Source organism: Lutjanus erythropterus, chromosome 2, assembly GCF_056507025.1.
Source record: "Lutjanus erythropterus isolate fLutEry1 chromosome 2, fLutEry1.hap2, whole genome shotgun sequence".
NCBI classification, from domain to species: Eukaryota; Metazoa; Chordata; class Actinopteri; order Lutjaniformes; family Lutjanidae; genus Lutjanus; species Lutjanus erythropterus.
The window spans coordinates 14,851,250-14,879,146 of NC_139318.1; the positions used below are offsets into that span (position 1 = coordinate 14,851,250).

Below are 27,897 nucleotides of genomic sequence, written 5' to 3' on the forward strand. Positions count from 1 at the left end.
CAAACGGGGGCACCATCCCAAATCATAGTCCATAACTCAAGCAGGTAGACAGATAGTAATTCATCAAAGAAATGAATACTATTAAAATTCACAATATGAATATACACATCAGGCTGGTCAGCTGCCTTTGAATTCCAGTAAAATAAGTTGAGGAGGAGGCTCATATTGTCAATTACTTTCTTTCTTTGGGCTGGCTGGTAGAGGTCTTATCGATTTACTCAGAGATCAGGTGTATTAAATGACAGTAAACACTTCTGGAGAAAGCTAGTTAATTCCCTGGTCGTCAGATTACCAACATGTTGGAACAGTGGCTCAAAGTTGATTCAATTATCTTTCTGTGACTGACCTATGTTTTCTGTCACATGGGAGAAAAAATGTTTTTAGTATGGTGAGTGTCTTTTTTTTCATTCCTGAGTAAATTTTATCATTGCTGAATCAAATTTATGAATATATAAATAACTAGCATTTAGTCTGTTAACTCAATGCTAACACATAATGAGAATTACCACTAACATGCCAACAAAGAAAAGCACCATGATTGCAGTAACATCTTAAACACATCCATTTTTACTTCACACACCTAACATAAAACAACATGTTATTTATACTTTCAGACATATATTTCCTCTGCTCTGTGGAAACGAACTAACAGCTGCTGATTTCACATTGCTAACTTAATCTGCTACGCTGGCTTCAAGACTCCACATGCAAAAGCTTCAGCAACTTCAAAAGGTAAAAACTCCAAATTTATGTTGTTTAAAAACACAGATAGGGCTCTATTAACCTTGGTCTGAAATGTGTACAGTTCTCAGAAGTATCACTCATGATATACAGTCTGTACAAGTGTTTGATCCAACATTTTCCCATGATCCACTGTTAAAAAGCAAAAATCCTTAATCATAATATTGCAATACATATCAAAGTGGCACCCAAGTATCTTGATAGTGTACAGTCAGGAGATAAGAGTATCCTCCCTGCCCCAGTTATATGAAACTCTTGCCAGTGACATCACAAATAAACAGCCTACTCCATCTTTAAGGGCCTGTGCACAGCAGGATGGTGAGGCTAGTTTTGTTGAGCTGCTGCACTTGTTTGCCTTCTTGATTTTCTCACTGAGAACTGCTAAGCTGACAACGTCCAGATTACATCCTTGGGACCAACCATAACAACCAGACTTGAACAAGAACATATTTGACGCACGCTGCTTTGTTTGGTCAATTGATGGGGATCTGCTTGTGCTAGCAGCTGAGTGTAAGTCTCAAGGTAAGCCCAAAAGAATCGCCTGACATCCAACTACCTCATTTGTAGAGTTGGCATATTCCCCTTTTTCTCTACGCATGCCGACATAAGCTCTAGATTCCTTTGTGCCCTTAAGACATGGGTGGATTATTTTCAACAAGATGCAAGAGAAATGTTGAAAAAAAAATGTTTTTTTTCCAATTTCCAAAAGTAGAGCAATAAGAATTTTTCAAGAAGGAATGTTTTTTGACGAAGTGAGAGGCAGCTGATTAATTTACCTGCTATAACTCAGCCTAAACTAGCCCCAGGATCAAACATCCAAACCACAGGAATGGTAATTACCAAGTATTAGAGGTGCTGGTACGCAGATTTTGTTACCTTTGGACGGAGCCAGGCTAACTGTTTCCCCTTGTTTTAGTCTTTGTGCTACGCTTCATACTTAGTGTACAGACATGGGAGTGGTATCAATAGTCTCATTTAACTCTCAGCAAGAAACAGGCATATTTCCCCAAATGTAATTTTCTTTAACTGTCCACTGCTTATGTACAATATAGTATGTACACTTTGCTGATTTAATTACTAAATCTGACTATGACTTACACCTGATTGTTTTTCCATATCACAGAAACAGTCAAGCACATGCACAACCTTCTACAGGTCAAGTCATGCCAAGGGTCAGGTCTAAGGAGGTCAACAGATCTTCTCAGGACTCTTAGTCGACTCATTGATCACTGTGTAAACAGATAAGGTAGCACCAGTAGCTCACATACTTTAAACGTTCACGTCCATCTTTGAAACCAGTAGGGCTGAACATTACATCGGCAGTTATTTTACTGGCCGGCAGAAACTGATAAATTTCTTAATCTATAACTGTGTAATTGCAAACAGCTAGGAACTGAAAATGGCTCTTACAAATAGTCCAAAATTAACAAAAGGCACGATATAAGTGAGCACAGTTGTTACGCTGGTAGGCACTATATTTAATTTTCCTTGGTTTAATTTCTCTTTTTTTCTAGTGACATTTTCCATCTCATTTGATCCAGTCTTTTTAGGCTTTTTTTAAGGTGTTGAAGTCATTTAGAGGAGTCTGACTCAGAGAGACTAATGGCAGCTGCTCTGACGAGGTCCAACTCTAAACACAAAGCAGAAGGAAGCCTCGGCTCCTTCACACGTGTCCCACAAATCCTGCCTTTACATATGTAAAGGAAAACAAACATCTTTTGCTTCCCCTGGCCTGTCTGTCTTCCCTCTCTCTGCTCTGTCTCTCCTCTGCTGTCTTAGTCATATGAGGGTGTATAAACATGAGCCTCTGTGGATCAGTACGCACACAGACAGGATATGAGAGTGATTCCCCTCACCTCTCCCTTTTGAACCTGCGTCACAGACGGTGAAAAGTGGCTCCTCTCCAAAAGAAGGGCCACGCGAGGGTCAGCTGTGCTCTCCTCTGCTGCATGCCTGATACTGTTTCAAACCTCAGCATCCCAGCAGTGGAAGCAGCAGAACGACCTCACTGTGCTGGATGGACTCTCATAACTCAGTGTACACACCACAACAACTGGGATGTCATTGCACGGTTGTGATAGTACATACAAACTGACACACAGTCCACCTTTTAAAAACTGAATCCAGCGTGACTGAAGCTGAGCAGAGGGTAAATAACAAGGGAAATCAAACACACTGTAGTGGAGGTTCTACTAGTGCCCCGAGGGGCAGAAGGGCCCTGCAAGGATGAACAGAATGTGAGTAAGAGAATGTGGCTGGGGGCAGTTAGTCGATTGTTAGAGATATTAAAGCAAAAAAAATTCCAAATGCTTTATTGCATCCAGCTTTACAAATGTCAAGATTAGATGCTTTTCCTTGTTTCACATAGAAAACTGAATATCTTATCATATCTGGTTTTTGGATTGTTAATCAGATAAAACAAGCATTTCATAGGCCGCACCTCAGGTTTTAGTTAATTGTGGTGGCCATTTTTAACTATTTTCTAATATTCTATAGAAGAAACAATAAATTGAGAAAATACTCGACAATTATCAACAGATAATGAAAATAATAGTTAGCTGCAGCCAAAGTCAATTGACAAAAAAATTTATCTGCATTTACTTTGATAATTGATGAACTGTTTTAAATCTTTTTTAAGCAAAAATGCCAAAGCTTCAGTGTTTAAAGCTACTGAGTTGTGAATATGTTTTTGGTCCTCTATGACTTTAAACAATATCTTTGGGTTCTGGACTCTAAGTCTGGCAAAACAAACACTATGTATAGGTTAATTACAGAAATAATATAGTAGTAATATAATATGAATAACATTGGCCAATAATGGCCCATCACAGCTATTTTGGTCTATATTGGTGTTGGCATATATGTTGTCCAATATGTGCTGATAAGAAAACTTTTTTTTGACAGAACATAATGCAGATTGTTTTTATTTGTTATATTTTAGTTTTGTAGGAAGAATTTCAGTATCTTTGCTCTTTTATTTCTTAATTCAAGTTTGAACAATGTTTCAGAATTTCCGTATCAGCCGATATAATAGAATTAGAATAGAATAGAATTATTTTACTACAAAATATCAGTCTCGGCATTGGCCCCAAAACTCCAGTACCGGTCGAGCCCTAATGTCAATAAACTGTCATTTTATGGACCAAATGATGTATTGATCAATCTATGATGAAAATAGTTGTTTTGTCACAGCCCTAGTTTGATGAGTATCAAAATGATGTGAATCATTACAGTTCATCCCTCCAGCAGATATCCAGAGACTTGAAGAATCTGACAAGGAGCACTAAAGCAGCTCTGGAGGCTTTTGACAGTCCAACACTTTACTAAAAAACTAGGTTGGTTTTCCCTTTAATTTTTCACCCATCTGATCATTAAAAACTGCAAAATTGGTTCCATAACAAGACATAACTGCAGCAATCCCAAAGTTGGAGCGATGTGATTTGGCCTGTTGGTATCAGCTGAAACCCAAGTCAGCATGTCTTCCCTTCCAGCCAAACCCCCTGATGGAGGAAGCAGAGAAGGGATCAACCAGGAATTGAAGAGGAGAGGGATAAAGAGGAAGCAGAGGTGTGGTGTGGATGGAGCCTGGATGGAGAGGTGTTTCATAAGCCCTGCTGCCAGATCCTGTACCTCAGGTTGCCAGGTCCCAGCTGTTGGGGTGGAGAAATCTGAGGTCTCATTCAGCGGCTGACTAAAGAAAAATATATATAACGCCAGTAAAGGGAAGACAAGAACACATTTTTCATCGGTAGACTCTTTAGTCTCACTTAGCCAGCTCAATTACCCTCCTTGTTCGTGTGCTTACTTGCTTAAACTTGTGAAAAAACTGATTTAGATAAAGTGGCTTTCAGACTGAGCAGGTGAAAGAGTACGAGAGATATATGTGGTGTGGCCGTACGCTACAGTCAATCAGACAATGTTCAAGGCTCTTCAGTCAACTGTGTCAGACACTGTCAGCTTCACTTACACCTACCCCTCCACCGCCCTCATACCACCACCACATTACTAAATTACTATCTAATAACCCATCTCAGGCTCATTACTCAAACTCAAATTGGAGCAGTTTAGATCAAATCCAAGATCGCCTCGCAGCGCTTTAGATCAGAAAAATAAAGGGCTCGCCATAAAAAAAAAAAAAGGCCATCATTTTCACTGCAGTGACTGCTGCTCATAAATGTCACAACGCTGGATTGGTGTAATGGGGGAGCAGAGAGACGGGAAAAGAGAAGGGGGGGAAAGTGTGGAGAGGACTGAAATGAGGGAAAGTCGGGCACAAACATCTATGGCAGCGCTAATCTTAGCATGCCATCTAGTGGTGGAAGGTGGTATTATCCAAAAAAAAGAAGCCTGTCAGGGCTCAAAATAGAGGACCCTGCCAAAATGACAAGCCTCACCAGAAGATGAAATAGAAATCTAAAATGAAATATGAGTCTGGGTTAATTGTTTTTTTAGAACTGAATACAAATTAACACTCAGACTACATGAACAGTTTATTTCTGGGACGCAAAACAAGTGTACAGTTATTTAAAATCCTGAACAAACTTTTTGTTAATTAAAATGCTCTAATTTTTTAAGAGTTGAATAAAGTAATTTTTCACAGCACAATTTTACTCACCACAAAGTGAATGTCAGTGAAATTAATGCTCTATTCAGCAGGAACTCAAAAGGTGCTGACTCAGCACTTGACTTTTTTTGTTTTTTTAAATGGGGGGTAGACAACACTAAAGATTAAAATGGTGCAAATGAAAAAAGAATTTAATGCCTTTTAGTCAATACTAGTTCAGATAAGTTTTTTTTTTAAATAAAACTTTGGTATTGCTGTGTAAAATTCACCAGAACTGTTTAAAAGTATAGTTTGGATGATTTGAAATGGAGTTGTATCTGGTACTTATTGACAGTCAGTGTATTATCTACAGTAAATGCCGATAGATGGAGATGCAGGGGTTGGCATGCCAGAGAACCAGAGAGGGGAACCAGCACAGAAACTAAGCAGTGAACTGCTGTTGTCAGATTCAGCAATAACAGGTATTTTAGCCACTTAAAAAAGTTTACCTAAAAAAAATATATATCAATATCAGTCTAAGTGTACACTATATTCAGAATATTTTCAATATTTCCGCTTTACTTTTTTTTCACTTCACTTTGCCATCAGACAACCTTTTCTGATGGGAAAACACCATTATATAAGCCAAATATTCTGTCCAGATCAACCACAGGCGATATCAGTAATTTTACTTAGTAGAACATCAGAGTTTCTGCTCTACTGCTGCTTCTATCTGTTAGTGGGTTTATGGTATTATGTGACTTTGGTGAATCCAAATTATCCTTTCAAAACACAGTCACACAATTACATGAATAGACTAACTGTCTCTGGCAGTGATAGCAGCCAATCTCATGTTCTGTGAAGTAAAATTACTGATTTTGTCTATGGTGCTTTGAAAGAGAGTATCTGGCTTATATAATAGAATTTTCCTATCACAAAAGGCTGTTCAATGGCAAAGTAAATCAGTGAAAATATTTTAAATATAAAATGCACTTAAACTGACACTGATTTTGTTTTGGTTAAAATATCTTTTGTTCCCTGTCCATAGCGGTTCACTGCTCAGCTTCTATCAGCTGGTGTCCCTCTCTGCTTCTCCTAATTGGGGGTGTACTGACCAACACTTAATATACTGACGCTGGATTAGTAACTCATTCAAGCTCACTTCAAATAATCCAACTATCACTTTAAAACTTGTTCTGGTGCGTATGATGATCTGAATGCAGGTTGGCCCTACAACGTGAACCGAATCAGTCGCACGTTCACTCTACGTTCCATGTCCAGGCCAGCCTCCTGACTGAGGTCCATCCTCACACAACCTACACTAACGTGATATCATGCCCATCAGAGGTGCCTTCTGAACCCTAATGAATATATAGCACAGAGGACCCCAATTAATGGGCTGTCAAGGGAGGGGGTTGCCATGCCATACCACATAAACAAACTTATCTTGACAGGGTCGCTTGGTCAAAGGAGGGAGATGTGCGGATAGCGAAGGAGGCCGAGAGAAAATGAATTACCTTCCTGACACACGTCAAAGCCAATCACCGCGGAGCATCCCTTGCCGTTCCTGCGCCCCAAATCCCTGCCGCCACCGTTGCGTTTCATCTGCCAGTGTTAGTATGCACACAGGCCGTGCGCCAGCCTCCAAATGTATTCATTTATTCAGAGCCCCTCGGAGAAATCACAGTGTCTTGTTGTCCTTTTTTTCCCTGGCTGTCCAGATGGAATTTGCGTGAATAACATCAGTTTAGTGAGGCAGAAAATAAGTACAGGCTAGCACAGCAGAGGGGACTAGATTACGCCCTCACCCACCTCCCCAAAAAAAGGATGGAAAGACAAGTGTCACCTTCATGTACTTCTCCCTCTCTGCCTCCCTTTCTCATTTTCTTTTCCAGTTCTATTGAAACTTATCAGGCGGGGGGGAGGTCTCAAAGTGAGAGATCTATACAGCTTTTGCTACAATTATTTTGTGTTATCACGCACTGCAGGTGCAATTAAACACAAGATCATGAATCAAAGAACTAGAGCGTCTTTTTCATTACAAAAAGGTGAGCGGCCATCAAGGGAGTGTAGCCCAATGCTCATTTATCCTTGTTTTGTTTTGCATTTATAACGCAACTAATTGCATTAATTAATCAGATGTACTTCTAATACGAGCGAGAGCATCTTGCACAAGTAATTGAATGAGATGAAAGTGAAGAAAAAAAACTGTAAATCAATATTTCCAACCTCAATAAAGCCCAAGAGAAATTAAAATGTCTTCAGAGTGGAAAGCCTCAATATTCGTCCAGCCTATCAGAAAGAATTCACTACACAGCCTTCAAGGAGCCCAGTAATTGTCTTTTGTATAAACTCTTGAAATTGATTTCAATATAATCTGTGAGATGTGCTTGGCAAATGTCTGAACTAAACTTTGTCAAAGACAGACAGAGCAAGAGTGTGATCTGCTTCAGAACAGATATTATTGGTTGTCACTTTAATTGTGACTATCACTGGTGGATGGCAGACAGACCAAGATAAATGAATGAATGGGTAAAGTGAATTAATCCTACCTCTCTGAGAACGGTACTCATGTATCCTCTGTACAAGCCTCGGAGACCCTGTTCAGAGATAAGAAAACATTTTCACAAACGCACATTTATTAAAATCACAGACAAACACTTGATCTGGATTTCATGCAGTACACAGAGAAATGTTTTCCTTTACAAGGAACTAACTTCAATATTTCAGCCTCATGAAACATTTTTAAATCAATCTGTGGAGTCATAATATGAAAAAAGAATATTTCCACCTTATTACAACTTAGTTCTTATTTTTTTAGATTTGACCTTTCTTTTTAATCATTCAACCTTAATTTTATTTATCAAAATAACTACTAAGTAGGGCTGCACGATTTGGTAAAATAGTCATATTGCGAATATTTTGACTGAAATTGCGATTACGATATGAGATATGATTAGTTGGAATGACCGTTTTTGTGTTAAATTTTTCATATTCACTGATAAATGATTAAAATCATAATAATGTGCCGTTTGCTTGTGTCTGTATTAAACAAACATGTTTTATTACATCTGGAGAATAAGATTTGTTGCCCAGAGCATCTTCGCAGGACTGTAATATCTCATTATAATGCAGTTTTCGCAAACATTTTTTCTTTTTCAAAAAAATCTGATTAGTTTCTGGTTCTGCGATTTGGATATTGCACTTGGCCATATTGCGATTTCAATGATTTTTCGATTTATTGTGCAGCCCTACTGCTAAGAGGTGGGTTACAGTTACACCATCAGAACACTCCAACCAAAGCGCTTCTCAGTTGGCCTAAGAGCCTCTGAAACCCCCACCTTGTCAATGTCTGGGCACATACACCTTCTGTAACTTTCCGAAATCACCTTTATGCCCAACTAATCTCTCTATGTCATCTGGCTTTTCACTTATTCCTGAGGTTTCTTTCCTTTTTTTCCCCTGAAGGTTTTCTGAGGGTGTTGTACTTTACCCGAATCGAGCACTCAAGGCCTCTGTGGGAAATTGTGATTTCTGGTTTTAGGCTATAGGAATAAAATTTGATTTGACTTGGGACCACGCCTCCGAGCGTGCCCTTTCTGAACAACTAATACTTTTGCTTTCAGACATGGCTGCCTGTCATCTGAACTAGTGCTTTCTGAACATACTTCAGCCGTCTGTAATTCGTGTCAGAGTTTAAGTGAGGTGTGTTTAAAATATGATTTCTCTTGCTTCATCTGTCTTCTTTCTAAGCAATCTGACTCCCAGATCTCAGCACTTGACTTGGCGAGCATAGTGCCATTATCCCTGAGAGGAATGATGGGTGAAACCACCAAAAAAGACCAAAGTTGTAATAAAGCAGAGCTATCCTTTAAGAAAGTGCCTCTGACTGCTGCATACCTCTTCTCTCAGTGTAGCCAGCAGCATGTGGTAGGTGGTGGTTGAGGGAGAAGCCTGGGTCCTCTGTTTGACCACCTCTGTGGGCACTCGGATCAGACACGCCACCTGCAGGATGGAAAGAGCATGAGGAAACAGATACTGTCCAATGGTGTCGTCTGAAGTCATAAACTCTAAATCTAGAAAACCACACCACATTTTAAAGAGCTTTTAATATGGACATTGTGCTTTGTGTATTGTGTAATATAGCAGGTGGTTGTGTGAGGAGAGACTCCTCACCCCTGACACACATTCCACCCCCAAGCCCCAACCTGCAACCCCACCCCCAGGTGCCCTTTTGCTGTACATGACAGTAGCCTGTGTATGTTCTTGCTATGTGGCAGGTGGCCATCATATGGCACAGCTTGAAGAGAGTTTATACCTTACAGGGAGCTGGCAGGCTAACGAGTGCTTCAGTTAGTGCCCAGTTGGGCCAATTAACAAACCAGTACACAGGAGACATGACACCTGAGCAACAGGTAAAAAGGGCATCAAGCTGACTGTGTATCTGTGTCCAAGGAACACGCGCTTCCATCAAACACTCTGATAGATCCAGACACACATGCACACCTCAGTAACCACACTCCCTGTTACAAGTTCCAACTCATCCACCATATGTCAACAAAAATATGGACTGCCAACAGCTAGTGAAGATAGACATGAATATTTATGCTTCATAACTCCCATCGCCCTAAAGGCAGGCAGGCAGGCACAGCTGCCCACCTGGCGACTTGATTTCCCATTTATCCTGCATCGGAGCGGAAACACCGGCTAACGGCAAGCAATCTTACAGAGCGATTGGTGAGCCGCTCCCCTGCTGTGACTCCCCTTGGTCATACAGATGCCAGTTTGCCGGTGCCACCCTCGCCACAGTGCCGTGATGTGGGGAGAGGAGGGAAGAGAAAGAGTGATGGAGGCACTGCAATAAAGACAAAATTCACCCCTTTTTCCACTCAGCTCTTCATACTGATTTAGCATTTGGGGCCCATCTGAAGTTTTAGAGGAGATGGGCCCTGGAGGATGTATTGCCGTACTCTGTGAGGGGGACAAGGCTACCCCGACAGCTGTTAGAGGGCTCACTTCTGTCAGCCACTTGTCCCCTCTGTCGTCTCCTCTGCCAGACACCAAGGACACCTTATGAGCAAGAACGTGAATATATGTGGAGCACAAAAGGAGAAAGGATACGTCAGGAGTGCTAGGAGTCAAGTGAAATCACAGACTGAGCTGAGGAAGACTTTACAGACATAACATGTGAAACTGCACAGCCACAATTTCTGCTCTGTACCTCTAAAAACCATACTGACTGGTATTATTTGGTCCCTCTCTCAGCTTTATTTTGACCTTCACTGTATGACCTTTGCTGCAAAACAATACAACTTCCTCCTCTTTTCAATACACAATGTGCTGATAAACCTAATTTCTGTACATAAGAGCAAAAAAAAAAGACTTGAATGAGTGTCTATGAAGAATTCAGCGCAACTCTTATTGGTATTTCAGGTGAGTATGACCATAGTCTGGATGCAACCCAACCACGGAGCAACAGTACCACCAAGTGGCCAAACCTTCACCTGCATAACCTCCTTGGAATAACTGCGCTGGCTGCATCCATCTCAGAGATCTCATTTGCCCTCCCTTTGGTCAAGTTACCATTTATAATACATTGTACATCATGTTTTCCCTGAACCAATTCTCTAAAGGAGCAGAATAAGGCAGCTAAATAGAAAGAAAGTGGCTATGACAAGTAATTACTGACGTAATTGGATGTGGGGCCTGGAGTTGAGACGGCCTTTCCTCTCCTGTCACCACAGAGGGGAAGGCAGAATGAGCCAGAGATTATACCAAATAAATTAGGGACATTGTTTATTTGGGAGTAATTTGCACACCTAGGGGTGGGGAGAATGGTGTTGAGTGAATAGAAGATAAAGTGCGACGCCTCCAAGGCCATTTCAGATCTCTGGAAACGGCAGAAAATGCAGGAACAATGGTGATGAATCAGGGCATGATAAAAGAGGACTGGGGCTTAGAAAACTCTGGATAATGGAGTCACATCCTGCATGGCGATGTAGAAGTAGTATCAGAAGATTTAGGTATATGTCCCTCATTACAAGTCAGGCTTGTTACCTCACGTTTAGGGGAAGGCTGTAGGTGGAAGGCTGGCAGGATGACGGGCGTCTAATTCTTTACACTCTTTGATTACCCTTCATTCTCTGTGTTTTTTTTCCTGCCTAACAAACTTGTTATAAACCCATTGGCAGTCTTTTAAATTCCTGCTCCCATTCATCTTTATTTACAAGCTGCTGGATTCGTCAAGCGGCGTTAATTAGGCGGCCGCCTGCCTGTGATTGGAGCCTTTCAGTTTCCCTTGGCATGTTGTTGTTAATCCAAATGACGGAGTGCGTTTTCAATTTCCAACGCTAGCCACCAAACAACAAGGTAAGGAGCCTGTGCTCAATCATGGGCGAACCACAGTAAGGAATGGGAAATTAGCAGAGACTCACAGCACATTATCGGCATAGCCAGCAAATCAATCCGCAGATTGAGTCATTACATCCCTCCGTCCTCCCATCCTTTGCTCGCTACACCCCTCTTTTACTGCTCATGGCCATCAGGACACAGTGGTCACTCAATCAGGATCAGGATTACCATTTGGCACCATAAAAATACAACAGGTAGGAAAAACATAGAGGCTACAATAACTGTTATGTGCCTCAATTAGTTGGGTTTATTTAAGAAAGTCTAAATATACCACATTCACCAGTGAAACAGATAATTTGCAGAGGAGGAACTGCTGCAGTCACGTGTATAAAGAAACTGCACGACAAACCATGTCTCAAACATTGGCGTACTTTTAACAATACCCAAACTTGGGTTGTAAGAAAATATCGATACACCTGAGTATTGCAATATTATGTTTGAGATACTGTATCAGTTCTCAAAAACACTGTATGACGATATTGTGACAAATACAAAGATCCAGTTTGTGTTGTGTCGAAACCTCCCATCCACTAAACAGCAGTGCTGTTATCTATCTTCACTGATAGCTATCTTCACTGTTCACTGATTGCTTAAAAAAGTAATCTCACATTTTATGCATATGGCAGCGTCTCCTTTATACTATAAGATTAAAAAAACAGCAATATATCACCTTGTTCACATTACTGCAATATATTTATATAGTGATACACATTGTATCACCAGATTCTTGCCAATTCACAGCCTTAGCCCACACCAATACACAAAATAACTGCTACACCACAGGGATGAAAGAAAATATGGATACGCTTGAGTTACGCTCAAAACACTGTGGCATGATATCGTGATACATGTAGTGTTGTTATCGATCTCCACTGCTCTAATGGCAAAAAATTTTACTTTTTTAATTTGATTAGATTTTAAGCATGTGGTGGTGGGTTCTCTATATTGTGACAGTTTTCCTAAAATTTCATTAAAAACATAGTAATGTATCACAATACGCTGAATCACTACCCCGTATCGTGATATGTATCATATCGTCAGATTCTTGCTAATATGTGAATATACAGCCATACTAAACAACCTGATCTCTTACTTAGTATGTCTTTTGATCATCATGATGGCAGTATGTGGAATTAAACATGCTTGAAATCCTTGTTATATCTCCTGTTACACTAATATGTGGTATAAAAATAGTGCCGTCCCACTCAATGTCAGATATCAGAGAAAGATATCAAATCTAAAATCTCGGTAACAATGCAGTAAAGCCTGTCCAGACCAAAATATTTGCATATGTGTCCCTGAAGGACAGTATGTACCATCGTGTGAACCTGTACCAAACTCACTAATTTTTCTGAGTTTTTGATCACTCGCTCAATCCTGAAAACGCATCATAGTACCAAGAAAGACTGAAAAAAGGGTCGACAAAGGAAGGAATGAAGAGGGGGAAGAAAAAAAAGGTCATGAAGAAAAAGGGAAGAGATGAGGACACTGCATGTCTCCAAATTTGAAACAACAGCCAATAAATCACAGAGCGTGGCGCTGCTCAAAGGCGATGCATGGATTATTTCTCAGTGCCAAGTTAAGTGGCTGCCAGCTTCTGCCCCCAAAACTCCTCCCTCTCGCTCCCTCCCTCTCGCTGTCCCCCTATCTTGTCATGTCACACTGTATTTTCCAGTACATCCTCCCGCAGACGTGTGGTGGCGAGGTGGTGTTCATGGTGGGTGGGTGGGTGGGGGTTTATAGATGCGAGAGAAGCCCGCCGCCTGGCCTTGACAAATGAGCTTTCAGGGCAGACGTCGAGTGAATGGGAATGAAGATAAATCTGATCTAATGGCTGGATAACAGCCTGCTAGAGCCTGACAGACGCCATCAGCTTACACATTCTTTATGGGAGCGTCCCACCAACACAGTCACACAAACATCAGGACACACATCAGGATTTCTCTCATTGTCCTGACCCTACTTGAGTTCTTCCTCTCTACAACTTATGACTGTCCTCCTCTCTGTCCTCCCTGTCTCTGTCCTGCTTCTGTTTACAAGATAAGCCAGGCGTTAAGTAGGTTAATATAGAAATAAGAGTATTTATGACATTTGAAGACCTGCACCAGCCTAATTGAATTTCTGGGGCCATATTACAGAAATTACCTTTCTTAAGGTAATTTCTTTTTCTCAAGTTAGCAAATCCTAAATACCCAATCCAACATTGCTTATCAACTTTCATGTCTGTCAACCTAGGAACCAAAAATACTTTTCTCATCTTGCCGAGATACACAACTTCATAATAGTTGCAAAATTTGGAGCAAAAACAAGGTTGGGCACCCCAACAGGTGAGTTAGAGGTTTTGGCAGCATCTGGAAAGAAATCCAAAGATGTTCCTTTTGGCAAACATGCGAAAACTGGAACTGGGGAGATAAAAGAAAGAGAGTAGGCCAAGATAACTGTCTATCTCCACTGTATCTCGCATCTATTGTGTAAAGGCAATAAAAAAGAAGCCATACGAATTAAACAAGTTAGCTAACACTACCTGGTGGAAAAGTGAAATTTAGGACAGCTTAACAGTCACTCTAAAGTTAGGAGAGTTTATTTTATAAAAGAAAACACTTTTCCTAACTTAAGTTGGGATAGGAATACTGACTTAGAAACTGTTTATCTGTTATGGCTTTTTTCCTAAATCAATCCCAACCATAATCACCATGATCATGAAATACTTGAGACAGGATCTGCAAGTTAGAAGCATCTGTAATAAAGCACCTGCTTTATCTCTGTGTTTCATACTTCCACCACCTGTGAACCTGAATCTAATGATCTTACTTAGGTCTTGAACTTTAAATTTATTGTTAAAATTATGATTCTTGTAAGTTATAACTCTCACAGGTATTTCACATATGGTGATTACCTTCATGGGGCTTGTTCTTGCTGTATATGCTTAACCATTCCTCCTTCCCCTTGACGAACATCTGTTAGACCGAAGGCTTGACTATTAAGATAGAAATTGCTTGGATCTGGGTGTATGAATGTTCTCTTTTCTGTCTTTCAATTCCCATCACACACTTTATGCAGAATAAAACCTGAACTACAACCCCCCTCAGGTATGATCATAATAGACTTTGACTGAAGTCCACAACTACTAAGTTAGCACATCCTCAGTAGAGGGAGGCTTGGGGATGGGATTAACAAAGCAATAAAGCTTCTGCTGTGAACATTGTGGAGTGGAAACAGTTGGTAAAACACAACTAAATAGACTCCTGGGGATAGGATTGTGGGCGGATGAAGGGGTGGGGTAGGGAAGTCGGACAAGGACCAAATTACAAATTGCTTCTTCTTCTTCTTTAAGTTTGTGTCAAAGCCTGTCCTCACCCAGCTGCTCACAGAAAAGAAGGGACAAGCAGAACCAACAGAGAAACACAATGAAAACAAGTGACCCTGTCTTATACTGGCAGAACAGAACAGATAACGCAGAGTGGAAGATGAAGTGTAATGCTGATGACAATCTATATTGAGTTTGCATTTATGTATATTTGTGTTTCACCTTAAAATAACAATTATTGCCTTTTTGTTACCTTAGAATGAGTGGTTTACATATAGAGGGCACGGGTCCTCTTCCATGGAGGCTGCCATGTTACTCTGCCATGTTTCTACAGTAGCCCAAAATGGTCAAACCAAATACTGGTTCTAGGTACTGGATTTTTGGGGGCCGATGCAGATACTGATATTTGGGGTGTACCAAAATAAAAAAACAAAAAACGCTATTGATATATCTTTACTGGCTGATAGCCTTTATTTATATACATAAAATCCAAAATGACATACGGGCACAAAAACAGGAAACTTTAATTGGCATTTCTAATAATTATAACTAATTATAAATAACAGAAACACAAATAGAACAACTTGAATTAAGGAAAAGGATAACATACATATATTGCTGCCTTGAAAAATCAAAAATAAAAACAATCTGCATTATATTCAGTTAAAAAAAATAAATAAATATAGGACAACTTATATGCCGAGCTGTGTTTGGCTAATATTGGGCCAATAATACATCTGTCTGCCTCTACTCTAGATACAGACTTTGGGATTTTGCACAAATTTCTCCAACACATTTGGAAAAGGAAAGTCACACAGTGTGTTTGCAATCTGCAAGCCCATTGCTAGATGCCACTAAATCCTACACAATAGTCATTTAGCATTGTGGGGTGTCCATTTTGAAAAGGGCCTTCACAGCACTTAAATTATGTGACAATATGAGATTCTTGTGTTTGCTTGAAGGGTTTGGCAGACGCAGAATCAACCCAGACAGAACTAATAAACCACCACAAACCAAAATGATGCAATAAACTATCGTAGGCCCTGAAGGAAAACATAGGACTCAAAATGTATGATGAAGAGACAAAACTAGGGCTGCAACAATTATTTCAACTACTACCAGAGGCCATGCTGCTGTCTTAAAATTGTTTGTATTGTCCAAAGTCAAAAGGTCAAAATCTTGCTGATTGATAGAAAATCAGTCAACTAATCAACTAATTGTTTCAGCACTAGACATAAGATGCAAATTGCACCACTTGGCCAAAACTTAGTCAAGCTTATGTCAGTGCAGTAACTTTTAATTAAAACCATTAGCAATGACTGAGGAGACACAGAATCATATGTGGCAGCCATTGCATCATAGCGCGGGCGTTTAGGCCTTGCATAGGGCAGCACCAGGGTAGGCCTTTCATGGCTAAGCCTGAAGATTACTCTCTTTGAACAAGATGTATCCAGTTGCCAGAATGCAGTGGGATACCGCCCCTGCTCTGCTCAGCTCCACTCCCGAGGATTTGCCCCTTTGATGTGCTCAAATCCAGAACAGCGGGAAAGGGGTTAAAGGTAGCCGCAACCTCAGCCTCACCTTTCGCACTGATATACACCGCGCCACAGACAAAAAGTAGAAAAATGCACTGATTTTTAGGCGAGACATCTGCAGTAACTTCTGCATTGATTATGATGACCAGATAATAAAAACAGGATGAAACACTTATTGAATTTGTGCAAACATAAGAGTAACATGTGTCCCTTTCTCAACACTGTGAGATATGAAGACACACAAACTCTGGGACAGTGAACACCCTCCCATGTGGAATAATTCCATTTCATAAACATGCAAAACTTGGCTAAATTACATCCATCCAAAAGCCATGAATACTGAAAACCTAGTATTTTGCAGAAAGCCATGTCGGTATAGCAGGGGGGCATCCCTTTTTCCATACCCCCCATGCCTCTATACCCCTTCATGCCAATGTGAATACGCATGGCCCCCATATGGCTTAGATTCTGTGCTTCACTGCGAGTGATAGGAAGAGGACGGGCTGAGGAAATTGCGCTGCTGTTGGTTTCAAGCCCGAATTCCCCAGACTAAATTGGCAGAGTCTGGGGGCCTGTGCTGGGAAAGTAGATGAGTCAATAGGCAGTAATGAGATCTTATTTACCCAGCTAGTGGGGGAAATGCTGGGAGAGTCCTGAGGAAGCCCCCTTAACTCACCCAGCTGGACCCCGGGGCTTTCAGCCAAAACCGCACACTCACCCCCCACCTCCCCTGCTGCCCTGATGCATACTGGCCTGTGAATTCTGAAAGGCAATAACGCTAACAGACATGGCTGTGGCGTTCATTTGGGACTTACAGTGGTGGGAAAGAAACAAAGAGGGAAGAGCGAGTTCATGGAAGAGCAACAAGTGCATAAAGCAGCTGGCTTTCTAATAATGGAACAACTGAGAATCAATTAGGCCTACACAAATAAACATGACTTGAAAAGTGCACTGGCACAGTGAAAGGAGGGTAACTAGAATTGGTGCCTCGCAGTTGTGTTCTTCCACCAACCGATCAAGTTTCCGTTTACAGCCGTGTTTGTCCAGATGTCCAAACTTATATATGTGGTGAATACTCTCAAGGAATTTCATAAAAGGTGTGTTTTTTAATCACCATATTGACATATATGATTCCAGTGAATAATCTCCAGTGAGAACTGAAAATGTCATCACTGCATCCTCCATTTGGACATTTGTGACAAATTTGGAGAGATTCCCTCCGGGAGTTCCTGAGACATTGCGTTCATGAGAATGGAACCGACTTAAAGTTACACTGACCTTGACCTTTGACCAGCAAAATCTAATCAGTTCATCCTTGAGTCCAAGTGGTCATTTGTGCCAAGTTTGAAGAAATCCCATCAAGGTGTTCTTGAGATATCGTTTTCATGAGACTGGGATGGACATGAGGTCACAGTGACCTCAACCTTCGACCACCAATTTCTTATCAGTTCAATCCTTGAGTCCAAGTGGACATTTGTGCCAAATTTAAAGAAATTCCACCCGGGCGTTCCCAAGATATCACATTCACAAGAATGGAACAGACTTGAGGACACACTGACCTCGACCTTTGACCACCAAATTCTTAATCAGTTCATCCTTGAACACACGTGGTCATTTGAGACAAGTTTAAAGAAAGTCCCTCAAGGCGTAGTTAAGATATTGTGTTCACAAGAATGGGAGAGGCGGACAGACAGACAACCCAAAGACATAATGCTTCTGACCATGGCTGTCGCAAGCGTGGAGGCATAAAAATAGCACCTGGGACACAAGGATATGGTATCTGGGAGAATTCTGGCACAGTACAGAAACTTTAAAAGTAGTTTAATGGATAAATTGAAACTGTTACCTGAAAAAAACAAAACTTATTAAAGCAACATATTTATAGTCCTACAGCAAATGTAAATGACTTATAGTTCAGTCAACTCTGAACTCTCACTCACCCCACAAAACATCCTTGTATGTAAGTTAACATCATATGATATAGACATGTAATTCTATTTATTCATTAATGCTGCATGTATATATGTTTAGTTTTAGGGTAACTTTTTCAAAAATATGTAGTGCTTGTTTTTTTTTTTACCTCAGAAAAGATGTATCCATCAATCTAGCAGCAGTGATGTTAGACCTGAGGGCAGCCGAGTCTGCATTTTCTCTATTTCTCAACCCACCAGCTATTGTCTGATGGCGAGTCAGAATCCACGTGCATTTCCATATACCTACAGATTCTGCATTCATATTCAGGTATCCGTTATTAGAAATCAGTATTTTCCCCACATGCTGCAGCCTTGGTAAGCAGAGAGGGGTAGGTATCATTTGGCTCCGTGTATACATTATAACGAAAATTGAACACTGTAAAAATGTCTATGTGCAGTGTTATTCAAGGTTGTTTTCTTATAATATCTATCCCAGAGAAGTTGTGTGTGCTAATTCAGCTGCCCCATATTGGGTTTTTGTCAGTAAATGTGTTCTCTTACATGCCATCTAATGTGTGGTAAAAGTGTCTAAATAAAAACTGCATGGTTAAAATTTAATTCTGTACAACCTATTGTACTTGTAAGGAAAAGGCAGTTTTATAACGAAAAAAAATTTCAATTTGGGACAAAGGTTGTAAAGTATGGAACAGCTGAAAGTAAAATTGAAGACAGTTGCAAGAAAAAAGTTAATTTCAAGCCCTGGATGAGAGGAGAAAAAAAGTTAGGAGAATGAGGGACTGCAAGACTTACTATTTCTCCCAGGGAGGCAGCCAGCATGTGAGTGACAGGTGCCACGTGTGGTGCTGCTAGCAGTCCGCCAGCACCGAGCAGGGACTTTGTGCAGTCGTAGGTGACAAAGAAAGCAGCGGCTGTAACCAAGCAGAACCACAGCCATTTAAGGCCCATTAGTCAACCAGCATACTGCAATTAATATCCCTCACTACCACTGACAGGGGAGAAACTGAGGTGTGAGCATGTGGGTGTATGTGTGTCTGTCTGCATGTAAAACAAAGGTAAAAGCAGAGAAAGTTAAGTGTGTCTTGTGTGGATAGAGTTCACTTCTTTCTTACTGCCATTAGTCACATACATTCATCCTGCAAATATGTCGAATTCATTCACAAACTGCAGCAACAAATCAGATTATATTCAAACCAACAACATACAGTACTGTGCAAAAGTTTTAAGGAGGTGTGAATGAATGCTGTAAAGTAAGAATGCTTTCAAAAATATAAAATTTGTTTATTTTTATCAATTTACAAATTGCAAAGTGAGCGAACAGAAGAAAAATCTAAATCAAATCAATATTTGGTTTGAGCACCCTTTGCCTTCAAAACAGCATCAATTCTTCTAGGTACATTTGCACAAAGTCAGTGATTTTGTAGGATCATAGTCAGGTGTTTGATTAATCAATTATACCAAACAGGTGCTAATGATCATCAGTTTCATATGTAGGTTGAAACACAGTCATTAACTGAAACAGAAACAGCTGTGTAGGAGACTTAAAACTGGCTGAGGAGCAGCTAAACTCTTCATGTCACAGATCAACAGGAACAAGACACAAGGTAGTTCTACTGCATCAGCAAGGTCTCTCCCAGGCAAAGATTTCAAAGCAGACTGAGGTTTCAAGATGTGCTGTTCAAGCGCTTTTGAAGAAGCACAAAGAAACGGGCAGCGCTGAGGACCACAGACGCAGAGGTCAGCCAAGGAAACTTAGTGCACATTATGCTTACTTCCCTTCAAAACTGTGTCAGTGTCAACAGTGTCATCAGCTCAGAACTAACAGTAACCAGTGGGACCCAGGTACACCCATCTACTGTCCAGAGAAGTCTGGCCAGAACGGGTCTTCATGGAAGAACTGTGGCCAAAAAGCCACACCTCCGACATGGAAACAAGGCCAAGCGACTTAACTATGCATGAAAACATGAGAAATAGGGTGCAGAAAAATGGCAGCAGGTGCTCTGGACTGATGAGTCAAAATTTGAAATATCTGACTGTAGAAGGTAGTTTGTTCACTGAAGGGCTGGAGAGCGGTACAATAATGAGTGTCTGCGGGCAATAGTAAAGCATGGTGGAAGTTCTTGCAAGTTTTGGGCTGCATTTCTACAAATGGAGTTGGGGATTTGGTCAGGATTAATGGTGTCCTCAATGCATGAGAAATATAGGCTGATACTTATCCATCATGCAATACCATCAGGGAGGCGTCTGATTGGCCCCAAATTTATTCTGCAGCAGGAGAACGACCCCAAACATACAGCTAATGTCATTAGGAACTATCTTCAGCGTAAAGAAGAGTAAGGAGTCCTGGAAGTGATAGTATGTCCTCCACATTCTTACTTCACAGCATTTCTTCACACCTGCCTAAAACTTTTGCATAATACTGTATGTCTCATCTTCACCAATCTCACTCTGATACGCTCATGAAAAGGGCTTAAGCTTCGGCCATACTGACACAACTGTATGTCTGAAAGGTCCAGTGCTTCTATTTGCACTCTACAGTACGCAAATAGAGTAGCCTCAAACTGATTTTAACGGTTTCTGTATTTATAAGTCCTTCCATTCAAAAGTCTACTGGCGGTGGAGTTGAAATGACAAAATGACTTGGTGCATTTACAGTAAGACAGATTGGAAAACTTTGTTTATGGATGCAGTGCTGTGTTGAAACTGACACTCAAGCTGACCGTGATGAATGGATTACCTCTCTATGGAAAAGACTAGAATGCAGATAGCAATAAAACATCGAAAAGATTTTTGTTTTGCATAGATTCCATTTAAAGAAGAGTCTCACAGCAGCAATCATTTTAAAGGGACAGTTTGGATAATTTAAAGTGGAGTTGTATGAAGCACTATTTGATAGTCACAGTAGACGGTGGTCAGCACGCCCCTAGTTTGGAGAAGCATTGGAAGTTCCGGTGGAGGAAGCTAAGCAATGTACTGCTGTGAACAGGGTCAACAACACCAACTTATCTAAAAAACACTGATATCAGATTAAGTGTACACTATATTATATACTCCTATACTATAGCCACATATTGCTCTCTCCAAACCAACCAGACTCCATTAGCAAAAAATAATTTTACCTCACCGGACACGAGAGTGGCAGGTCTACCGCTGCCTCGATCTGTTAAGTTTGTTGGTGTTATTGTGTAACGTCTGTGTTTTAAAAAGATAGTTCAGATTCACAAAGCCACACAATAAAACAAACAAGGCAGTGGTAGACCAGCAACTCCTGTGTACTTCAAGCTAAAAAATTACTGTTTTTGCCAATGGAGCCTAGTTAAACAAGAGAGGTCCACATTTGACTTTTATAACAGATGTTCCTGCCAGAAAAGTCTTTCTGACAGCAACATAAAGCAGTAAAAATATAGCATACACTTCAACTGATGTAGATTTTTTAAGTTGGTATTTTTTTAGGAGGCTGAAGGATATTCTGTTGCTGACCCTGTCCACAGCAGTACATTGCTTACCTTCCAACACCAATACACCATTACAACTGCTGCTTCTCCATACTGGGGCGTGCTGACTGCCATCTACTGTAATACTCATAACCTCAAATAATGTGAACTATCCCTTTAGGGTTCCACAATATTAATGTGACTGTAAATAGATTTATGTCCTCAAAAATGTCAAATTAAAATGCAGGTCCTTCTTATTGCTCTCAGTGTACATTACAAAAAGTAAATTTCCTTAAAAGTTAGAAACAAGAGTCTTATCTCACCAAGAAACACATAAATAAAAACTTTGTTAATGAGGATGCAAGCTGCATGATTCTACAAAACAAAGAAAAGAAATAAAATTAATTTGAGTGTGAACTACTACCCACAGCCACAAGCCAACAAAAGTTGCATGCTAACTCATTATCGCTGTGCTGGGACTTCAGGCATGACAAGTAAACAAAATAAATTAATGTGCAACAGTTAAAAGATGCTCTAAACACCCGACTTAAACTGTTATTTTGTGGATATTAGGAAACAGTGCCAGGTTAGATCTCACAATGACCCCATACAAAGGAGAATCTTGGTTGTTTGGCGTGTACCTCTGGGAGAACATCAGTTACACACAATACTAAACAGTGAACCTTCATCAGAACATATATCCACCTGTCACAATGAGCTTCTTACCATTGGGGAAGGAGCCGACAGCAGCAGATGGGACTCCAGCATAGATGCCCCTGAAGCCCCCTGCCTTGTAGAAGCCCTGCTGACTCTGCAGTCTTGTCTTAATGGTGTCCAGGGGGAAGAGGGTCAGATCCACACACATCCCTGCACAGCCTCCTGCCTGGAGAGACAACAATCACTTTGTGAGATGAAATACACACCAGTGGCGGAGGACAAAGTCAGATCTTACACTTTTTTTTTTTGGCCTTCTGGGGGTAACACAACAAGCAGTAAACACAAAACTGACATATTATCTCCATTATAAAGTCATTATAAAGTTGTTAGCAGGTTAGCAGGGCAGGTCAGTTGCCTATGTAGATATCCAACAAACACAGGACAACATTAGTAATAATTTAAAGTCATGTTTTGAACCCCAACACCTAAGATGTGGGCTGTACAACCAAAATTATGAGGAGCTTTAAGTAACAGTAACAGTACACACAAAAAATGTGTTTTCAGTAAAACATATCAAAAGTTTCTTTCATTGTTATTACTGATGTAGAAGCATTTTAATGTTGCAGCTGATCAAGGAGGATCTCACTTGACCTATTTTAAATACTGATGGGAAGGTAAATCTATAACAGTGTATCCTAGTATATAAACTGGTCATATGTTTCGTATTTAAAGTAAAGTAGATCTAGTTGTACAGGTCAGTTCAATCAATTGTAAAATAAATGCGGTGGAATTGCAGGGAAGTGCACAGAGGCATGGTGATTAGCACTTTTGTCTCACAGCAGGAAGGTTGTTGAAGGTTGTTGAGTTTGCATCATGTTTCGGACAAACAGCCTTTCTGTGTGGAGTTAGCATGTTCTCCCCACACCTGTGTGGGTTTCCTCCATATACTATCAATTCTGTACTCTGGTACTGAACACTGAAGGAATAAAACTTTAGATTTTTTTATTAAAAGATAAATATATCAAGGCTACAATACGACAACAGATATAGCAAATGAGACAAGTGACAGCACTGTGAGTAAGTAAGAGGAGGCTGTTTCTGTCAACTTGCTGTTGCAGACAAAATAGACCGACAAGAAAGTGCAGCTGGTAGCAGAGTATCAATACTGCGAAGAGAGAGAATATTACTGATATTTCAGTATTTTTGACAATACTGGTGTGCAGTGTAAGTATAGGTTTAAGTGATGATGACAGAGGAGGGTTGCATTCAGTGACAGGAGCTTTACAGAAGACAAGAAAACTAAACATTTTTGTTCCTCCATCCTTCATCAGTGGACACTGATGACTCATTAGAAAACATTTTGTCTTCTGTAAGTGAAGTGGTGTCTCATCACTGAGTGCCAATTGCCTCTGCCATTATGAGCCAGTTTAATAAGAATAAAGCACTAAGATAAGATAAGATAAGATAAGATAAGATAAGATAAGATAAGATAAGAGTCTGTGGTGGAAACTCTACACATAAGAGTAGCCTATATATTAACTTAAAATAAATGTTATCAAGTTAAACTATGACATTTCTAATACTTTCTATCACTGTACAATACTATAATGCATGTGCAATAACTAAAGGTGTAACAGAATATTTGATTTCAGCATCTGGTCAAAATGCTTTAGCTCTGCTGCATTGTATCTTCACATGTAAATGTTAATCTGATGTGCAGCTCTGTATAAAGGAATTGCTACTGTTTTCTTCTTATCAATATTTCGATATTTCAGTGCCTTAACTCTCCCTGTTGACTGAAAATACATCGAACTGTAACCCTAAAACCAAGGTACTTATCAAACTGTAAATTTTGTGTGCCGTTACACTCCTAGCAGTAAAAGAGGGTAATCTTTGGACTAAACACACACACTATTGGAGCTGCAACAATGAATAGATTAATAATATATTATTAATTAATCACCAACTAATTTCATAATCCATAAATTGTTCTGAGGCCCTTTTTCCTGAAAAATGTCCAAATTCTCTGATTTTAGCTTGTCAAATGTGAATATTTTCTCATTTCTTTACTCCCCTATGACAGTAAACTGAGTATCTTTGGGTTGTGGACAAAAGAAGACATTTGAGGATGTGACCTTGGGCTTATGGAAAAAAAAGCTTCTGACATTTTAAAGACCAAACAACTAATCAATTAGTTACAAAATAATCAACAGATTAATCAACAATGAAAATAATCATTGTGTCATGGCTTTGGTTATTGTTGGTGATTTCCTGTTTTATTTTGGTAGTCTTGGTTCTCCCTCATATGTCTAGTCTTTACTTCCTGTCTTTGTTCTTTTCCCACTCTTTTTGATTGTCATGTTTCACCTGTTTGCTCACCTGTGTCTCATTAATTCTCTCTGTTCAGTCCCTGTGTTTCTCTGTGTCTTTGTTGTGTGTTTCTACGTCAGTCAGCCTGCATCCCTTGTGTCTTCCTCCCGAGTTTCTTCCATGTTTTTTACCCCTGGACTGTTTTTTGAGTTTGCCTTTTTGTGGATTCTGTTTTGTTGGACCTTGGATTTTTACCTCCCTTTATCTGTGTAAGTCCTTGTTTCATTTGTTTCATTTCATTAAACCTTTCTTGAGCTGGTTCCCTCCTGTTGTCTGCTTTTGGGTCCTCCTCCTTTTGTTGAAGTGTAACACATTGGTTGTAGCACTACACAGTATTTCTTTCCACCACTCATGTCTGTCTTTCACCTTTACTGTCTTGACACATCATCTAAGAGGTGCTCTTCCTTGGGTCTCATTTTGGTCAATTTGCAGTGATGAGACACAAACGGTTCTTATTTTCCCAAACACTTGGACAGTGACATAACAGTCCTACCACACATGTATTCTTCTGTTATTATTAAACTGATGACACTTCTGTCATTCCCTCTTTGGCCTGTTAAGAGCATTAATTAGTCCCGATTTGTAATTTGTTTAAGTATAGAGCTGCCCCGCCCCCTGGCTCTCTCTCTCTCTCACACACACACACACACACACACAGACACACACACACACACACACAGACAGCCTCCACTCACAAAGACGCTCTTATCCTCAGTAACTGCTTTAACTGCTGGTTATAATCTTTAAGTATTCACTACAAATACTTTAATACGAGACGATATCTTTGCTGTTAGTGACACTTTCTGTCTTGTTTTACCTGTGATGTATTTACTGTAACTCCCATCGAGTCAGACTGTTATTATGTTGTATTTTTATTGCATAAGTAACGTAGACTAGCTGCTGAACTAGGACGACGTGTTATATTACGGTCTTCAAATTAATTAACTTGTGGCTGCAGTATTTAACCATGTCCGTGTAACCTCGTCTGATATTTTATTTTGCACCGAAATAAGTTCTTTAGTGGCCAATAAGGTTCAAAACACGACCAAAATATGTCCGCAGCCTCGGCACTTCTGGTAAACTGGTCCTCGACTGCAAGTAACCGTTGTATTTAACGCTCAATGTCGTTAAATTAGAGGTTGGTTTATGAAATTGATGATGAAATTGTACAAAATCGATATCTTACCACTAAAGACGCGATAAACTCTCGTCTCTCCATCCTCCGCTCTCAAAATCTCTTCCTGTCAGTCGTGCAGCCTGTAAATTTTCTACTTTTGAGCATGTTTGACTCTCGACTGGAATCAAAACATGCCTGTCAAGGACGCTGCCATCTTGGTTGAGTTACTTCCGCGTGACGTCAAGAGCCACGTGATGTCGAAGCGAGAACACTTCTGAGACTTCATTTATTAGGTTAAATTATTTGCTTTATTGATTTTTAAATGCCACAAAGACCTCAAAATGCAGGAGTGTAAAGATTATGTGTAGAAATGACACAGAAATACAGAGCAAATGATTACTGAAAAGAAAACACAGAAGCAGCCATACAGTCTCAGTGCTCCTTGTTCAGTAGACATAGATACTGTACAGTGGTTGAAAGTTAAAGACATATTACATATTCATTACATATTACATACATGCCTCTTAATGTACAGAGGGGCTGGCCCCTAAGAAGTCTAATATCTTAAATTCATATTTACTAATAAAAGGCCTTAAATGTCTTAAATTAATTTTGGTATAGGTCTAAAATATACTAAATAATGTCTAGAGAAATAACTGTTGAATAACTGTCCAACTCCACTATAAAAAGTGGGGCAATCATCAGTTCAGTCAACTCAGATGGGGAAGTTGACTGGATTCATTACAACAGACTGAGGCAGGATGGTATTTCATTTAAATTTGAATTTAAAATTTGAATTTAAAATCTAGGTATAAACTATAAAACAGGGAACCACAATACTACTACTACTACTACTACTACTACTACCACTACCGCTACTACTACTACAGGGCTCTAAATGATTTTTTAGCAGAGCCTCATTTCATGCTGCATAGGACAAACTTTTTCTGGCATGCTTCACTTCATAAGCTGAAAAAAGTTCACACCCCACAATTGTTTTTATTAATCATCAAAACTTAAGTGAAATAAAGGGCAGCATGACAACATCAGCAAACAATTTGTTTATTTTCCCCACATAAATCATACAAAGTCGAGTTAGTTTCACACCATCTTCCCCCTGGTCATCCACGCTCCACCTGCAGTGGATCTATGCAGCACCACCCACAGTTTGAGCAGCACTAGGACAATTGTAGTGATTAATAACATTAATGAACAATTTTATCCCACACTAATAATCATGTTCGGACAAATATTCTTTGACTCAATCTTTTTTTCTTTTATTTTGTCTTATTAAATTTCTAACTAACATAATATGTATTTGCTTGGAAGAGTGCCTAAATTGACACATTTAATGTTTAGTTTCATTGCAAAACTGGCTTTATATTTGACTAAACACTGGCATTAACATTTTCCATTTAACTTCCTCACATGTAGACACCCTAATTTTAATGTTTATTCATGCTTATAATGGAATTATATGGCCGACTGGTTAAAAGTTCACATCCGTGTGCTCCACCTCAGCAGTCTCTGGCAGACTGGCCACCCCTCTGGGCTCATTGGTGTCGTGTGATGAGTGAAACTGTGGCAGCAGGTCCACCTCATTTGGCTCGCAGGTGTTTTGGGGATGCGTGGTGGTCACTAAAGTGTACTGCTGTGAGGCCTAGAGCAACAAGCTGCTGTTGCAGCCTACCCAGATAAAAAACTAGAAATATTTGGTTCATTAGTTCTGAAAAATGCTGGACTATTGCAACAGGTTGGCCACTGGGTTGAATTATAGGACATTTGGTGAAGGTACAGTCAAATTTTCCCTCTCAACATTGAAGAAGGATGTATTTTCCTCTAGACTAAACA

The 27,897-nt window shown here is 40.0% G+C and overlaps 1 protein-coding gene across 2 annotated transcripts in view; it reads right to left on the minus strand.

Moving 5' to 3' along the window:
• The window catches only part of slc25a26 (solute carrier family 25 member 26), a 74,418-nt gene extending 48,149 nt beyond the window's left edge, over positions 1 to 26,269 (minus strand). For both annotated transcript variants that reach the window (XM_084729331.1, XM_084729322.1), the window contains exons 1-5: positions 26,116 to 26,269; positions 22,629 to 22,785; positions 19,261 to 19,379; positions 9,185 to 9,289; positions 7,837 to 7,884 (exon numbers count right to left, since the gene is read on the minus strand). In XM_084729331.1, the coding sequence (XP_084585457.1) occupies positions 7,837 to 7,884; positions 9,185 to 9,289; positions 19,261 to 19,379; positions 22,629 to 22,785; positions 26,116 to 26,148 (462 nt within the window). In that variant the 5' untranslated portion in view covers positions 26,149 to 26,269. The remainder of the gene's footprint in view (positions 1 to 7,836; positions 7,885 to 9,184; positions 9,290 to 19,260; positions 19,380 to 22,628; positions 22,786 to 26,115) is intronic.
• Positions 26,270 to 27,897: the final 1,628 nt, after the last annotated feature.